The sequence below is a fragment of the Stegostoma tigrinum genome, chromosome 22 (genome assembly GCF_030684315.1).
Source record: "Stegostoma tigrinum isolate sSteTig4 chromosome 22, sSteTig4.hap1, whole genome shotgun sequence".
NCBI lineage: Eukaryota > Metazoa > Chordata > Chondrichthyes > Orectolobiformes > Stegostomatidae > Stegostoma > Stegostoma tigrinum.
The window spans coordinates 56,711,070-56,730,237 of NC_081375.1; the positions used below are offsets into that span (position 1 = coordinate 56,711,070).

At 42.0% G+C, this 19,168-nt stretch overlaps 1 protein-coding gene across 1 annotated transcript in view; it reads left to right on the forward strand.

The window, feature by feature from the left end:
* Nucleotides 1–7,842: 7,842 nt before the first annotated feature.
* Nucleotides 7,843–19,168, forward strand: part of LOC132210864 (utrophin-like) — a 75,780-nt gene continuing 64,454 nt past the window's right edge. The window contains exon 1 of the mRNA XM_059653563.1: nt 7,843–8,607. Coding sequence (XP_059509546.1) covers nt 8,568–8,607 — 40 coding nt within the window. The 5' untranslated portion in view covers nt 7,843–8,567. The remainder of the gene's footprint in view (nt 8,608–19,168) is intronic.

Genomic DNA, 19,168 nt, shown 5'->3' on the forward strand with positions numbered 1-19,168 from the left:
TCATTCTGAGCTATTTCCCAGAAATGGTCATGTTAGGCAATCGAATTTGAATTTCTCAGCCAATATCTTTAACCAAAGTTATTGATATTATGAACTACCTATTATGCTTATGAATTGGTTATTGTCTCATAGAGGCCTCTAGCTCAGGAAAGGAACCTTTGGCACTGTGCCTGTGAAAAACAGCCACCGAACTATTCTAATTCCATTTTACGGCATTTGTACCATTTGCCTTGTATGCCTTGGCATAGCAAGTATCCCCTTTTATTTCGTAAATCTTACGAGGGTTTCTGCCTCAGCCACCCTTACTGGCAGTGAGTTCCAGATTCCTGCACCCTCTTGGGAAAAACATTTTTCCTCTCATCCCTTCTGAATCTCTTGCCCCTTACCTTAAATCTACGTGACCAGTCATTGATCCCTGCACCAAAGCGAAAAGTTTCTTTCTGTTTATGCCTCTCATAATTTTATACATTTCAATCATATTCTCCCTTCATCTGTTCTGTTGTATGGAAAACAACTTTAGACTGTTCATTCTTCCTTCATTTCAAAAACTCTTCACCTTGGACAGCATCCTGATAAATCTCCGCTGCACCTTCTCCAGTGCAGTGACATCCCCACCAACCCTTCACTGTGGATTCCAGACCTGTGCCCATTACGCTAGCTGTGTCCTAAACAATATTTTGCATAGTTCCAGCATAACCACCCTACTCTTAAGCTCAATGCCTTAGTTAGTAAAGGTAAGTGTCCCTTATGCCTTCTTCATTACTTTATCTACCCGACCTGATACCTTAAGGGACTGGTGTACATGTATATCAAAATCCCTGGGATCCTCAGTGCTTCCACCTTTCATCATATATTCCTATTCCTTATTTGTCCTGCTGAAGTGCATTCTCTCACGTGTATCCAGATTGAATTCCATTTGCTGCTGATTAGCCTATCTATATTCTCCTGTAATCTAAAGCTAACCTCCTCATGAATGACTACTCCACCAATTTTTGCACCATCTGCAAACTAACTGATCCGCCTTGCTATGTAGATATCTAAATCGTTTATAAATAACACAAACAGCAATAAGTCCAACATTGATCCCTGCGCTGAACACAGAATTCCAATCACCAAAACACCAAGCAATCATCAACCTCTGTGCTTTGACATTCGACCAATTCTGGATCCGAGTAGCCAAATTTCCTCAGATCCCTTGGGCTATTCGCTATTAGTCTCCCATGTGGGACATTGACAAAAGCCTTGCTGAAGTCCAAGTAGATTATGTCAAATGTAATCCCCTCTTGTACACACCTGGTTACTTCTTCAAAAAATGCAATCAAGTTATTCAGACATGGCCTCCCCTCAATAAAACCATGACTGCCCTGCCTTTCCAACTGTGGATTGATTCTGTCCCACAGAATTGCTTCCAGTAGTTTCCTCACCTGAGGTGAGACTTACTATTGTGTATCTTTATTTCAATATACAATTTTTATTCACTTTTGCGATATGGACATCACTGCCTGTCTTGAGTTGCCCTTGAGAAAGTGGTGGTGAGTTGCTTTCTTAACCCGCTGCATGCCATGTGATATAGCTACTCTCGCGATGACATTAGGGAGGGAATTCCAGGATTTTGACTTGTTTTAAGCATTTATATGTACTTTATCATGAAATGCTGACAAGGTCGACAAGGAAATATAAGGATTCAAAAAGATTTATGGTCCTCATGAAGAAATAGTTAGGACTGGTAGACAGACCCTCAATAATTTGCCCAGAACTGCGTGCTGTGTGTTTGTTGTCGGCCTTTTTCTAAAGCAGTTGATTCAAACAGTCTGATTGTAAAATTCTTTTCTGTACAAATGTTTGCTTTAAAATAAATAGAAGTAAAGAGAAGAATCCGTCTAGAATTAGATTTGATTTGTGTATGGCTTTGAGAGTGATCTTGTCATGAGTATGCTGTGAGATTACCCCAGAGACTCTGATATGCTAAAGTAATAGACTTTTGGAGACTGGCAACAACTGTTCTGCTTCTGTGCCACCACAAAAAATCACATCTGTCTTGTTTAGAAATACTTGGAGGCATCCTGTTGCTGTGCATCTGATTTGAAAACTGTAACATGCAAAAACATACTCTTAGTATTACCCTGAAAGATTCAACATAAAGTAATTTAACAGATTTCTTCTATTGTCTAGAATATCTTCTGAAATATTTGGTTTGAAAATGGGTAAGTCACAAAATTGTATCAGTGATAATGGGAACTGCAGATGCTGCAGAATCCGAGACAACAAAGTGTGGAGCTGGATGGACACCGAAGGCCAAGCAGCATTTTGACACATCCAGCATTGCCGAAGTGATTACCCACTGCAGTTTAGACACAACTTTATGAGCAGGCTTGTCATGAAAGACCAATTTAATCATCTAATAAGCAGTATGTTCTGGCTGAAATACTAAAACATGATGAAAATCTTTGCAATTAGACAACTGTTTTACATTTTGCATTATGCATAGAAACGGACAAACAACAGGGTTGTGTTCTGAGGAGGGGTCACCCGACCCAAAACGTGAACTCTGATTTTTGTTCACAGATGCTGCCAGACCTGCTGAGCTTTGCCAGCAACTTCTGTTTTTGGTGTCATCTGATTTTCTGATTTTGTTTTGTCATGTTGATTCTTTGGAGCACATGTTTTTGAAGTTGAGCCTTCCTTCAGAAACGTCTCATTTGTTTTCACCAGCCATTTGCTGTGTTTGCCAGCAGCAAAGCCAAAATTTCTTTAATTTATTTCTTGTGAAGCATGCCTTCAGCAACCTGAGTTTACCTTATGGGTATGCTGCGCTTTTCCTCCAGGCTTGGTATTTTTCCCTGTATCCGAGTGCAGTTATCAAGTGCATTCTCATGAGAGCAGTTTAATCATGGCTTTTCTTATTTTGAATTTGCTGTTGTTTTGGGTGTATAGTTTGGCAGTCTGTCGTTTGGTTGTTGCTCTGCTTTGGTTGGAAGGTTAATCTGATTATCTATAGCTGCTGTATTTGAGTTAGTATTTCTTTACCATTGAATCCATTGTACTTCTGAAATTTGACACAAATAGAATATAATTTCACTTTGTGACTTTGCTGTTAACACAGTAAATGGAGGAAAGTATTGGCCAGACAATGCTGAGAGGATGTCGAGAATCTACAAACAATTGTAATAAGGGTTACGAATGTGATAACTCTCGCTGGCGTATGCCAGTTGAATTTCTTGTGTTAAATTGCTAGATTATATTTTGGGGGTATAATTCTGAAAATAATATCTTGCTGTATGGAAAACAATATCCTTGAACACTGGTAGGTCAGTTGGAAGGCAAAGAAACACTGGGATTCCTGAAAGTAGAAGGAGAGAGAAAAATCAAAGCATTAATGAACCTGGTCCAAAGCCCATAACTGCCAGTGATACATCAGAGAATTTGTTGGTTTTCTGGCTGCTGATGCACTAAAGCAGTAACACATAATAATGAGCTAACAAAAAAACCACTCAAAAATGAGAGGGCATTGAGATAACTGACAGCATTTAATCTGCTCCTGTTGTGATGAAAGTGTCTCATTGATTTGTAACAAAATAGTTCCAGGGCTACATTGTATCAACTCAACGTAAGAGTAGTTTGTCTGTGGGACCTCGGAATAGTAATGATAAAGATCACTCTTGTCTATGGCTCCTGATTTCTACTGGTATGTGCTGTGGCAATCTATCAGTTCAGAGATGAAAAGTGGAGAGCAAGGGAAGGAGATTCAGAAGGTAGTTCGTTCTTTCAATAAAATACTTTCCATTTTGCTTTGTTGAGAATGCAGTCTTGAGTTTTGCAAGTGGCTTTAATAGCATGTATTTCAGGTGTTGAGGGAGCCAAGGGATTTTATTTGTGAGGTGCTGGTAATTGTTAGGAGGAAATTATATTCTGGGAATATCTTGTAATACAAATTGGAAACAGGTTAACTTTCAAATAAAGATCCAAAAAGATCTTCTGGTTGCTGGTTCGTTTCTGACTCAAAGGACATGTCTTTAAGGGCGGCATGGTGGTGCAGTGGTTCGCACTGCTGCCTCTTGGCACCAGGGACCCGGGTTTGATTCCAGACTTGGGTGACGGTCTGTGTGGAGTTTGCACATTCTCCCTGTGTCTGTGTGAGTTTTCTCCGGGTGCTCGGTTTACTCCCAACTGTCCAAAGATGTGCGGGTTAGGTGGACTGGCCATGCTAAATTGCCCATCGTGTTCAGGAATGTGTAGATTAGGTGTGTTTTAGGGGGATGGGTCTGGGTGGGATGTTCCAAGGATCCAACTGAACTTTTTGGACCGAAGGGCCTGTCTCCACATTGTAAGGATTCTAAAACTTAAAGTTCGTTATACTTAACCAAGATCGGAGTAAAATACTGGAAATGATTGTGAGGAGTGAATTTCAGGGTCGAACAGCTAATCTAATTAACATTGGCCAACATGTAGGTTTGGAAGGGGGCAGTCTGGCTGACTAACCGCTTTGAACTTTTAGAGGAAATCATGTTCCAGGTAGACTGTGGGAATTCCAAGAAGCAGAAATAGGATAAGGTCATTTGGATCTATGAGTCTGCTTCGCAATTCATTTAGATCATTACCTGATTTGACATATATCTAGACTTTAAAAAAGAAACTTCAGCAAAATTCCATGTAACAGAGCTATTGAAGCTCATTGTGGTGGAATGAAAACAAAACACAGGAATGGATTGAAACTGGTTGAAGCGATGAGTTTTCATTTGAGAAGTGGTATCAAGATTGAGACCGGTAAGAGTACTTGCTGGGGTGTCCTAGGATCATGTTAGGATCTTGCCTATTTGTAGTTACCACCACCAACATGGACTCAGGGGTTTAATGTGAACTGGCCAAATTTTCTAACAGTGACAAACTGGTGGAGGGAAGGGTGTGACTAAATCTGAGATCAGATTTTTGAAAAATATGTCTGCCACTTCAATGCACCACCTTGCTCCCTGGCCAACATCTCTGTCTCCGGCTTGCTGCAGTGTTCTAGTGAAGCCCAGTGCAAGCTGGAGGAACAACGCCTCATTTTCTGCTTGGGGACCCTCCAGCCCTCCGGACTCAATATTGAGTCCAATAATTTTTGGGCCTAAACTCTCCCATGTCCCAGCCACCCCCACCCCACACACCAGGCCTTGTTACCATGTAGCCTCCCCCGACACACCCGCTATTGTTAATGACTAACAGTCCCCATTAACAACTATTCACCCTCCCAACCTGATCAGTCGCAACTCCTAAATCTGTCCAACTGTCTTTCTCTTTGGGCTCTACCCTGTTGATTGCTCCTGACCCCACCCACCTCCCCATTTTCTACCTATACAAACTGACGTTTTCCCAGCCACCATTCAGTTTTTCAAAACTAAAGTGCATGTTTAGGCCTGTACATTGGCATGTAAGTGAACCTGCTTCCATTTTCTCAGCTAATAACTGTATATTTAGAAATCTATTTACATTGGGAGTTGGCCATAAGTTTTCAACTCGGAAATGTTTTTAGATTGCCCAGGGCAGTTAATGTGCAGTTCACTCCAAAGTCAGAGAGTACTGAATTCAATGGATGGAAAGGAAGAGGCTTTCGTACGGAGGGATGATTATACAGTCAAAAGTATCTCATCAAAACAGGTTGGATTTGATGAACATTGTGTCAGATGGCAAAGATAATCAATTTGCTGATTCTCCAAACCTTTTTACTCAATCTGCAGTTGTGGAACTATTTCATTAAGTAAGCGAGATATTGATTTTATTTGCATTATTGTGTGTTTTCAAATGTCAATGCAGTAACCTACTCAAAATTATGGTTCATATCTGGCACTCTGGGTGAAGATGTTCTTATGAGAAACTTTGCAATGTTCTATCGTTGACTAATTCTCTCTAATCTGTAGTAGATTTTAACATAAATATTTATCAATTGGTATATTTTTGGTTTGTTCTTTGCAAAGCCTCTGTCGGAGTTGTGCAAATGTGCTGTTCCCAGAGGGACATTCCGTGCCAGTTGTATTGTAAGCCTTTGTAATGTAGGCCCAAGCAGTGGAGCATTGCTTCATTTGTGTTATTTTTCCAGGATTAATCAAATGTTTTGTATTTGTTGGTTGTTAAATAATAACAGCTTTGCCAAATCTAAAATGTCAGGGAGACGCCAATTATAAATCCTGCGAAGGGAACGAATGACAAATTCCAATTAATTTTAAAATTTTTAACACTGATTCTTACAGGAATATTTTTGTCAAAACAGGAACTGTAAGCGTAGGGGAGTGAAGCCCCCCAGTAATTGCAAAATAAACTACACAGTCTATGTGTAGAGTTGACAAAGTGTGGAGCTAGATGAACACAACAGGCCAAGCAGCATCTTAGGAGCACAAAAGCTGACGTTTCGGGCCGAGACCATTCATCAGACAAGTTCGGAGGTTGCTGTTTGGCCTGCTGTGTTCATCCAGCTCCACACTTTGTTATCTCGGATTCTCCAGCATCCGCAGTTCCCATTGTCTCTCTCCACACAGCCCAGGTGTAGTTGCCTCTAGTGCATTTTATTGACTGTACAGTTACAAGAATGATTAAACGTTTTAGTTCACTGTCATTTGAATAGAATAGAATCCCTACAGTGTGGAAGCAGGCTATTCATTCCATTGAGTTTACACTGACCCTCTGAAGACAATCCCACCTCGATCCACCCGATCCAGGAAACCCTGCATTTCCCATGGCTAACTCAACTAGCCTGGACACTATGAGGTAATTTAGCATGGCCAGTCCTGGACATCTTTGGGTAGTGGAAGGAAACCAAAGCACCTGGCGGAACAAGCAGACTCTACACAGACAGTTGCCTGAGGGTGGAATTGAACCCAGGTTCCTGGCACTGTGAGGCAGCAGTGCTAACCACTGAGCCACCGTGTCACCTCTTTCTCAGCTACATATGAATTTATATCTACAGGTAACTTTAATACTTAAAGGGCTCCTACTCTAACAACTTCAGTAAATTTGGAGCTTCGAAAGAAACAAAATCCTCTTTTGTTGGTCTTAACTTGACCTTTACTGCTACAGCAGGTTAAAGCTCATTCAGTTCTCTTAGCTATCTGAGATCCATTGCACAACGTGGGATTCTCTAATTTTGACTGAATCTTACCTCTGTAGCTTGAAATGTATCCTTAACTGCAATCTATGCAAATGCAGCCTCAAGCCCCGAGTGCCACTAAATGTACCAGTATAGATAAAGGTACTGGGATTTGATTCAGTTGTTTGGGCAGCTGGTTTATGAGCGATGCCAAAAACGTGGGTTCACTTCCGACACTGGCTGAGGTTACCATGAATTTCCCAATGTTTCAACGTCACCCGTAGCTCAGAGGCATGGTGACCTTCAGGTTAAGCTCACCACCAGTAATCTCTTGCCCCATGCTCCTTTGAGTCTATGGTGACTTTACCTTTTATATCTCTTAACAAAAGAAGCTGAGTAGAATGTCGATAACCGAGAAGGCTAGTCAGAAATAACAAAAAAGCTTTTCAGCTCAGAACTGCAATAAATGTCAATGTTACGTTGAGTAAAACATGTAACAAATCTCTGAGTACCTGAAAACTGAGATCTGCTTTTTGTTTCAGTAGAGAGAGTTTTACACTGAAAGCCAGCAGCAGGAGTATGTTGCAATATGCTTTTTGGGTGTATGTTTACTGTTTATTAAATCAGGTTCTGGCTCTTTGCTCATATCTCCAGGACTGAAGTCTTGCCAAAAATGAGGCCTCAGGAAACAGGAGTGTACCTGGCTTCAGAGAACAAGGAGGCTGCAGGATGCTGATTAACATAATAAACAGCAGCTAGGAATAGAAGATTACGGCAGGCATTCAGTGCAGCAGTTGAATAAGAGCTTGAGGGCCTCGTATTAAACTAGGCAGTGCAGTGATCTGTAGTATGAGGTAGAGAAGCACAGTGGAACTGATGGGCACAGATCTCTGAACTCTCAGCCTGTAGCAAAGATGGTAATAAATCTGAGGGACTTTTACATGAACACATTAATTTACAGATCATTGGGAGTGGTCTGGTATTTTGCTGTGGTCTTCCTTGCCCTGGGGACTGAAGTCCCATTTGATGTCACTGTTTGGTTATATGTTTACAATAGACTCCCTTCGAGGATTGGTTTTCTTACCTTTGCGCAGAAAGTCCTTTTTAAAAATTTCTTATGTGACGATCGGTCAGTTATTTTTGACTTCCAAATTGCCAGCGGTTTAGACCAACTGTTTGATTCAGACGGACCCCAAAATTGGGTACGTTAAAGGAAAAACAGCTGGGCTGTTGGAAGAAGCGAGAACTAGCAAAGTCTTTGACTGAACTTTAGGGTGAGAACTGCCTGGGACGAAGAAAGCACAATGGAAGATGGCTGAAAGCCGCAAAAGACTACTGAGCACCCTGGATCTGGGTATCTTTGGACGAGTTCTTTTGAATTGATGGATGTGTGAAACTGCTAATATGTAAACCACAATCTGATGGATTTAGTGTGTAAGAGAAACATGAGGACAGGTTAAAACAGGAGGTAATCTTCTTGAAGATGTAAAACTGCAGCACAACAGCAGTAATGGGACAACCTATTGCAGAAAGATGTCGGCTGTGTCAAGGTGAGACATAATGATGAATGGCCTGAACTTCAGCTTGCAGGAGTTGCGAAGAAAAATTGAACAGGTATAGTAAGAAAAACATGATTTTATCTAATGGCCTAATATTTAGTTCTTCATTCCATGTTATTCACTTTGTGTTTAATTTCTGTTGATGCAGTGGTTAATACCACAGCACACATTCTCTTACATACTTCAATGTGTTGTTGATCCGTTTCTAAGTAGGTTGAAAACTGTGTTAGTGCCACGCATAATGGAATTTTATGAACATACAACAGCAGTAAAAGTCAAAGTACATTTATGTTAAGTTTATAGAGAACTACAAAGTGTGTTCAAATGTTGGGAAAAGTCAGTGGAATAGTTGATTTGTGTTTTAGTTAATTACCAGAGATGCCTGTCACAATTTACAGAGAGCATATCCTGCTGTGGAGTGCCATGTCTTTGTTTAAATTGAGAAATTAAACATGTAATGATTCTCTTATATATTCGAACAGCTGAAAGTAAATACAGTGGTCATTCTTAAATAGACTCTGCTTTAAACCCCATAAACCTATCCAGCTTTTAATTGAGGAGGATAGTTATTCACCAGTTTTAAATACATTAATCGAATACATGTGTGTTCCATTTATCATTGTTCTAATTGTTTTGAAGTAGTATTTACTGTGGAGAAATGCAAGAAACCTGTTCTGGCCATGGTTTCCAGCCAAACAATTGGGGCCACAATTTATGGGAGTTTTCTCAATTTTCTGGAACTTAGTAGCATTTGACCATCGACTGCATGAATTATTCATATGCCTGAGAGTTTGTAATTAGTTTTGCTGACCTTTTACTGTGGCCTAATTTCCACTGCTAATTTAGTGAAAGAAATCCATATAGTATGGATTAACAAGAGTGCCTTATTCACAGCATTGTAAAGTTGGACCAGAGAGTGGATGATGCTTATACGAGCATCCATATGCTGTCAGGTACCTGGATTGATTGAACTGACATTTCATTTCCTGACCTCCTGCCCTTGGCCTCTCTATGGCAACAATTTTTGAATTAGTAGAATAAGGTCTTGTTATCATGTTAAAAAGGGGAATTGTCAAAGAGGATGTTTTTGGCTTTTATTGCAGTTTCAGGATAAGCGAAAAAGATGCTGAATTAATTTTTGAGTGAAATTTGTATCCAAAGGCAGAATGACTGTGAAGTGGGGTTGTATCTGTCTGCAAGAACCAAGCATGTTGTTTTTATGGAATTAACAAATTGATGCATAAACATGGGGGAGGAGTAAGGTGTTACATATCATGGTTATTAGCTGATTAAAGCCTGAGTTCTTGTGCAGGGGTTGTTTCCTTCATGTAGATGCCTGTTGAGCGAGAGAGAGATTTTGTTTATTTGAATTTAATGTCTCTGGAGTTTAACACACTGTGAAAAGCATTTGTGTTGCATTTCATACAGTTTTCACAGTGTGCGAACCATGGCACAGAGCAAAGCAGTAGATCAAATGTATGACTGAATATTACGTTCAAGGTAGAGCTCAGTTCATGCAGCAGTCATAGAATCCTTAGTGTGGAAGCAGACCATTTGCTCCATCGAGTCCACGCCGAACCTCCAAAGAGCAGCCTATCCAGATTTATCCCCCTACATTATGCCTGTCATCCTGCACATCCCACAGCTAATCCACCTTACCTGCATGCCTTAGGACTGTGGGACGAAACCGCAGCACTCAGAGGAAACCCACGCAGACATGGGGAGAACGTGCAAACTCCACACAGACGGCTGCCGAAGTGGGGAATCGAACCCAGGTCCCTGGCGCTGTGAGGCAGCACAACTAACCACTTATCCACGGCACTGCCCACTCAATATTTGGGAAATAAGGGTTGAAGACTAATTGTGTGTTTAAAAATAACCTAATTCTGGCTTAGTAGCTTCTTAAAAGTGCAGTGTTTTTGATAGTAGCAGACCGTTGCTTTAGCTAGCCATTCCTTCCAAGCCTTTCATCAGTTTCTGTTTGATTCTGGAACCAAGAGCCTCCTCTATCTGTTTTCTTTCATTTCGTTCTTCCAATCATTGATGTGTGGATTGCTTTAAGGCAAGTTTTAAGCTCATTATCTGCAGATGCTTGATCCTGAGCAATTTTCTTGACAATCTTATTTTTAACCAGCAGTGGTTTGCTATTCCCTTTCACTTTTAGGGACAGACTGAGGAGGCAGATTCCAGATCTACCTCAGTTGGAATGGGAATCGTGTCCATGCAGTTGGCATTATTCTTGAGGGAATTTGCCCAACCCAATAAATCTCTGATATTTATTTTCCATTAAGGGTCCCTCATGAATCTTTTTCAGAGACATTAAAGCCTCACAACCAGAAATTGCTCCGACAAATCAGCACTTCTTAGAAAAAAGAGAGATAACAAGGTGTAGAGGTGATGAACACAGCAGACCAAGCAGCATCAGAGGAGCAGGAGGGCTGATGTTTTGGGCCTAGACCATTCTTCTGATTGGTTTCGGCCTGAAACATGAGCTTTTCTGCTCCTCTGATGCTGCTTGGCCTGCTGTGTTCATCCAGCTGTACACCTTGTCATCTCAGATTCTCCAGCATCTGCAGTTCCTACTGTCTCTGAAACTCATTGTAAGAATCAACCTTGATTTCTTGCTTTGGGATCCATCCATTAATTCACATCTTTCCTGTAAGATGGAATGAGGAACGAAATACTTTATACTAGATGCAAAATCTAGTGTGGCAGACGAAATTCAGCATGTGTCGTGAGAACTGACACAGAAACAAGGTAGAATAAATGTTATAATTTAAATGGCTGCACAGAAATAAAGACACACATACTCAACAGTTCTCATACACCGACTCGAAAGTCTTTGTAGGTGGCAGGGTTAGACTATTAGAAGCACAGTCTGTAGCAAGTTCCATTAAGGAATTTATTTACACAAAGCTGAAAAAAGTGTAGAGTTGTAGAGAAGGGAAAATGGAGTGGGGCGAATTGTGGATAATGCTTGCAGGGAACCAAAGTGACAAAGTGAATTGCTTCCTCTCAAGATTTAAGAACCATGATATAGCCTTGCAAATCCATGTGCAACTTCAATATCTTAAATATAAAGTCACATTTTTACTTAAACATTTTCTCTAGTCACCACTGCAAATATTGAATCGGTGATTTTTAATGGCACTTCAGTCAAAGCCCAAATCGATCTTAGAAATAGGAGTAAGCCATTTATCCCTTGATCCTGCTGAATTTTTCAGTGTTATGGCTGATCTGATTGGGCCTTAACTCCACTTTCCTGCCTGCCTTCCGTAGCCCTCAACTCCAGAACTCTAAAATCTGTTAGGCAACCTGGAATTAGTCAGGAACCTGGCCTCCACTGCGAGCTGGGCCAGAGAATTCCAAACTGATGACTGAGAACATTTTCTTTTCATCCTATTTTACATAGGAGACCCCTTAATTTTAAACAGTATGCCTAGTCCTGGAATCCTTTCGGCATCTACCCCGTTAAGACCTCTCAGAATCTTGGGTTTCAAAAAGACCAGTTCTTATTCTTCTAATCACCAATGAGTTAAGGCCTAACTTGCTCAGGCTTTCCACGTAGTCAAGTCCTCACCCTAAGAATCAACATAAAGAATGTTCTTTTGAACTGCTTCCAATATAAACATATCCTGAAGGAAGGAGGTCAAAACTATACCCTGCTGTATATTGGGGCAGCTAGAATTCCCACCTTTTTTCAGTTCCCCTTGTAATAGAGGCCAGTGTTCCCTGATCTTTCTAATTGTTTCTTAACATTTTGCGACAAATTATGTAGCACCTAGGTATTACTTGTGTGTGTTTGTTACATTGTCTCTTCACAGGACCCTTGTGGTGCAGTGATAGTGTCCCTGTCTTTAGACCAACAAGTTTAAGTTTCATCTGCTCCAGAGGTGTGTAACAGGTTGATTAGAAAATGTCTATATTGTCTTTTCATCCGGTCAGTGTGAGGACTACCAATATCTAGAACTGGGTCTGATGCCATTTCGCCAAAACCTCTGCCTTGTTATTTCAAATTCTTTTGGTTTGTTGCATGTATGCAGAAGTCTGAAAGTAATAATGCTGCCACTTTTTCACCTTACTCCTAATTGTGGTGGTGTCTTGTTTGCCCTTCTTGATAGATATTTGGAGAAAGCTTGTTGTTTTTTATATTTTCTGCCAAATGACTCTCATGTCTCCTCTTTGTGTTGACTTGATTTTATAGTGCCACCCATGGTGGTTCCTGCCTGTGCCTTTCAGAGTGTTGTAGGGATTTTCTTGCTTCCATTCTTGTGTGACCACTTTTCCACACATTCTGTTTTATTTTCTTCTCTGAGCGTAACCTGACGGCATAGAGTTTTACATGGCTATCAATGTTCGGATTGCTGTCCTGACTCTGGCCGCCTTTGGGTCTTGCAAGCGTAGGCTGATTGAGCGTGAGCACAAGCCTATTGTGAATGGCTGAAAGAACATGTTTAATTTGATCAGCTACTTGTTAGCAGACATTTTGTTTCACATGGCATTAGATGTGATTCTGTGATTGGGGCATTGCTTACCAAAGAATCCGAAGTGTGTGTCAGTAGCTGCACTAAAAAACAATTTAATTGGTTAATCTTGTAATGTATCTTATTCGTTCGAGCTAGATGCGACCTAGTTACATTCACAGGTGCTTTCTCCTGAACCAAGTGATTTGTCCAATTTCTGCACTTTTTTCAAATTACCCAATAGCGCGGTAACACTTGGACTAGTTAGAGTCAACTTGTCAATCGATCAGCCCTTTTCTTCTGTGCTATAAATTATGATCCTTTGAAACTTAGCATTCTTGCATTTGTCCTGATGAGTGCAAAGTGGAAAGCTGTGGCAAATTGTGTCTGTTTTTGGCAGTATTCTATATGCTGAAAACGCAAGAGATGATAACTTAATGAAAGGGCTGTTCCTTCACTGTTGCTGGGCCAAAAACCTGGGATTCCCTCCCAAATAGCATTGTGGGTCAACCCATAGCAGGAGGAATGCAACGGTTTAAGAAGATAGCTCACCACCCCCTTCGCAAGGGAAACTAGGGATAGGCAAGAAATGCTGGCCAGCCAGTGACGCCCACATCCCACAAATGAATAAAAAAATGAAGGATCAACATATTTTTTCTTGCTGATAAATCTGCTGTACATCTCCACTATTTCCTGGATTTATATATACAAAATATCTGACTTTTTTGGGGGCAAATATGTTGAAACTTTCTTTGGTAATGTTATTCAAGAGTCAGCCTAATACAGATTAAGCTATCAATCTTAAACATAGAACATAGAACAGTACAGCACAGAACAGGCCCTTCAGCCCACAATGTTGTGCCGACCATTGATCCTCATGTATGCACCCTCAAATTTCTGTGACCATATACATGCCCAGCAGTCTCTTAAATGACCCCAATGACCTTGCTTCCACAACTGCTGTTGGCAACGCATTCCATGCTCTCACAACTCTCTGCGTAAAGAACCTGCCTCTGACATCCCCTCTATACTTTCCACCAACCAGCTTAAAACTATGACCCCTCGTGCTAGCCATTTCTGCCCTGGGAAATAGTCTCTGGCTATCAACTCTATCTATGCCTCTCATTATCTTGTATACCTCAATTAGGTCCCCTCTCCTCCTCCTTTTCTCCAATGAAAAGAGACCGAGCTCAGTCAACCTCTCTTCATAAGATAAGCCCTCCAGTCCAGGCAGCATCCTGGTAAACCTCCTCTGAACCCTCTCCAAAGCATCCACATCTTTCCTATAATAGGGCGCCCAGAACTGGACGCAGTATTCCAAGTGCAGTCTAACCAAAGTTTTATAGAGCTGCAACAAGATCTCACGACTCTTAAACTCAATCCCCCTGTTAATGAAAGCCAAAACACCATATGCTTTCTTAACAACCCTGTCCACTTGGGTGGCCATTTTAAGGGATCTATGTATCTGCACACCAAGATCCCTCTGTTCCTCCACGCTGCCAAGAATCCTATCCTTAACCCTGTACTCAGCTTTCAAATTCGACCTTCCAAAATGCATCACCTCGCATTTATCCAGGTTGAACTCCATCTGCCACCTCTCAGCTCATCTCTGCATCCTGTCAATGTCCCGCTGCAGCCTACAACAGCCCTCTATACTGTCAACGACACCTCCTTGCTTCGTGTCATCTGCAAACTTGCTGACCCATCCTTCAATCCCCTCATCCAAGTCATTAATAAAAATTACAAACAGTAGAGGCCCAAGGACCAAGAGCCCTGTGGAACACCACTCACCACTGACTTCCAGGCAGAATATTTTCCTTCTACTACCACTCGCTGTCTTCTGTTGGCCAGCCAATTCTGTATCCAAGCAGCTAAGTTCCCCTGTATCCCATTCCTCCTGACCTTCTGAATGAGCCTACCATGGGGAACCTTATCAAACTCGACAGAAATGAAAACTCTACTTGCCATTTATAGAGTTTATGCCACTATGACAATTTGTTGTCCCTAAATCTTGTAGATAATAAAGAATTACCAACCCATTCTATAATGGTCATTGTTTGGTTTGTCAAAGGCCAAAGGTCCCAAATCTGATTGAATCAACAACTGGATAGGCCTGTTCAGGTTGCATTAGTAGATCTTTAATTGATTCTGTCTGAAATATTTGATTGCACTGCAAGTATATTACATGAAGGCAAAACAGTAATGTTGTTAACTTGTTGAATCCAACATTTTTTTGTCCAGTCCTTCAAAGACAGTTTCCCTGTTTAGCCCTTAATAAACATTACAAATAGAGAGATATAGCTGGGACTTTTTGGTCATGTGTTCTGGTAGTCCATGATGGCCTGGATTTACTGTAAAAATATCAGTGAAGTTAACAGTGGGCTAAATATTCCCAGCCTTTCTGGATGATGTGGGCAGTGCTGGATCAGTTGGAAAAACTATGACAAGATTAGAAAGAAATACTTGGCTTTGAGAAAAAAAATCCAGTTTTCCATCAAAGGTTTCAACGGTGAGAGATTAGTTTCACTAGTGTGCAGCAAAAGGCCTTTGTGCGAGTATTTAGGTCTCATGAGTATCTCACCTCACCTTGAAGTGAGGAATTAGACAGTGACAATTACTGACATGAAAGTCAGAGTGGATATTTGCCAGCTGTTGCAAGAGCTTCTCTCGCCTCTATCTTGGCCAGCAATTGTCAACATCGCAGGGTCTGCTCTCGGGGAAGTGACTGCTGGCACCCGCGTGACGACAGAGTTTGGCTTTGGACAAACCTCCTACTGATATGCCTTCGACCTGCCTGGATTCACTACCAAATATTAGGTCCAGAACTGTGCACACCCCGCCCCCCCCTCCCCCCTCCCCCGCCCCCGAATGCAATGCAACTCAAGTATTTTGCTCCCTTCCTACCTTGCAAACTTAAACTATTCCAGTGAGTGGTTGGGTAGTTAAAGTCCCCTATTACGGCCTTATTATTCTTACCCTTGTCTGAAATTTAATTATATTTCAATCCTGTATCTCTCAGACTGTTCAGGAGCACACAACAGTAAGCTTGCCCTTTTTATGTTTGTTGCCTCCTTCCATATAACTTTGCTTTGTGATCCTTCCAAGTTATAATCCTTCTTCATTGATTCCTTGTTCAATATTGTGACCCACCTTCTTTACATGGCCCACTCTTCTGTCTGTCCTGCTCTCTATCTGGTCTGAATACCCGAAAACGACAAGTGATGAGCTGCCAATCATGCCCATCTTTCAACCACGCCTCAGTTTTAGCTATGATATAATACTCCCACATGCCTGTCTGTACACTCAGCTCATCCGTCTTATTCTATACACTGCCCACATTAATGAAATACATTCTATTTAACCATATCAAACTCACTTCTGTCTTACATGCCATTTGGTTCCTCACCCTTCCAGACTTAATCACTCACTCGCTGACTCAAACATTTTAACTTAGAATTCATCTCAAAATCTATCCCCTCTGAACTACTTGTCAGGATCCACCCTCCTTCCTTCAAATGACTAATATATGTTGAAAACAGTTGTAGTCCCACCGCCGATTCCTGTAGAACCCCACTGGTCATGGGTCACCAAACTGAAAAAGAACCCTTTATCTCCAATTGCTGTTTCTTGCCTATGAACCAATCTGTATCCATGCTAATATGCTACCTCCAACACCGTGGGCTGTCATGTTATGACTTAACCTTTTGTCAAAATACAAAGCCCAAAGACAACACATCTATAGAACATCGAACATTACCGCACAGAACAGGCCCTTCGGCCCTCGATGTTGTGCCGACCTGTCGTACCAATCTGAAGCCCATCTAACCTACTCTATTCCATGTATGTCCATATGCTTGCCCAACGACGACTTAAATGTACTTGAAGTTGGCGAATGTACTACCGCTGCAGGCAATGCGTTCCATACCCTTACTACTCTCTGAGTGAAGAAACTACCTCTGACAACTGTCCTATATCTTTCACCCCTCAATTTAAAGCTATGCCCGCTCGTGCTCGCCGTCACCATCCTAGGAAAAAGGCTCTCCCTGTCCACCCTATCTAACCCTCTGATTATCCTATATGTTTCAATTAAGTCACCTCTCAACCTTCTTCTCTTGAATGAAAGCAGCCTCAATTCCCTCAGCCTTTCCTCATAAGATCTTCCCTCCATACCAGGCAACATCCTAGTAAATCTCCTCTGCACCCTTTCCAAAGCTTCCACATCCTTCTTATAATGCGGTGACCAAAACTGTACACAGTACTCCAAGTGCGGCCGCACCAGAGTTTTGTCCAGCTTCACCATAACCTCTTGGTTCCGGAACTTGATTCCTCTACTGATAAAAGCTAAAACACTGTATGCCTTCTGAACAGCCCTGTCAACCTGAGTGGCAACTTTCACGGATCTGTGTACATGGACACCGAGATCTCTCTGCTGAGAGTATTAGCGGTCCTCTGGCACCTTAGCTGTGGCCAGAAATGACTTGAAAATCTTTGCCAGGACCTCTGATATCTCCTTTCCTGCTTCATAAAGTCATGCAGTACAGAAACACGCTCACTTAATCAACATCAATGCCAACTAACAAACATCAAACTACTAATCCCATTTACCTGCACTGAGTCATTACCGACCATACGCTGGCCCTTTAAATGCTCATCTGTTGCTTCTTTAATATTGCAAGCGTACCTGCCTTCTCCACCTTGCCAGGCAGCATATTACATGTTTGTATCACTTTTGGTGAAAACACTTGTCTCAGATCCCCTCTAAATAGCTGACAGTTCACCTGAAATCTATGCCCTCTGACTTAAACTCATTTACTGGTTCTCACAATCAATCTATGCCTCTCATAATTTTGCATACGTCGATCAGCCTCCTCTGCTGCATGGAAAACGCACTTAGCCTATCAGTTTCTCCTCATAAAACTTGCATTCAATCACAAAACAACACCCTGAAACATATACTGTCAACAAACCTGGCCAACACCTCTGTCTCCGGCTTGCTACAGTGTTCCACTGAAGCCCAGCGCAAGCAGAAAGAACAGCACCTCATTTTCCACTTGAGGACCTGACAGCCCTCCAGACTCAATATTGAGGTCTGTAATTTTAGGGCCTAAACTCTCCCATATCCCAGCCCCCGCTACCCCACACACCAGGCTTTGTTACCACGCAGCCTGCCACGACACATTCCCTGTTGTTCGTGACGAACAGTCCCCATTCACAACTGTTCACCCTCCCAGCCTGATTGTTTGCAACTCCTTTATCTGTCCACCTGTCTTTCTCTCTCTTTGGGCTCCATCCTATTGTTTACTCCCTACACTACTCTCCTCCCTATTTTCTGCATAGAAACCGATGTTTTCCCAGCCACCATCAGTTCTGGGGAAGGGTCACCGGACCGGAAACCTAAACTCTGTTTTCTCCTCCAACATATGCTGCCACGCCTGCTGAGCTTTTCCAGCAACGTTGTTTTTGTTCGTCATTTACAGCATATGCAGTTCTTTCGGTTTTTATCAACAAACCTGTCAGACTCACCAATGCTTTGAAACGCTCCCACTTGTTGCTCAAGACCCTGGGCTCCAGTTGCTCCAATAAGAGGCACCTGCTGTACACATGGTCATGCAGACCAGCAGGAGCACTCAGCATTTGACATGGAGTGTAGGATGCACCAATCATGGGTCAGAGCTTAATTCCAGGCATACCTTAACTGAACAGAACACTGATCTTTGCTTTTAATTTATTCATCCGCCTGCTCAATTGGAGGGAACACAAACCAGCGTTCCCACTCAGGTCTCTGCTCGTATGCATGCTTTTCAGTGAGAGCCTTATCTCACCCGCTCCTCTCAATAACATTCTCTGACTGTCACTGGGCCATCACCGGCTCGTCTCAGTAAAACTGACTGACTGTGTCACAGGGCCCTCACCCACTCCTCTCAGTAACACTGCCTGTCACAGGGCCCTCACCCGCTCCTCTCGGTAACACTGACTGACTGTGTCACAGGGCCCTCACCCTCTCCTCTCAGTAGCACTGCCTGTCACAGGGCCCTCACCCGCTCCTCTGTTGCATTGACTGACTGTCACAGGGCCCTCACCCGCTCCTC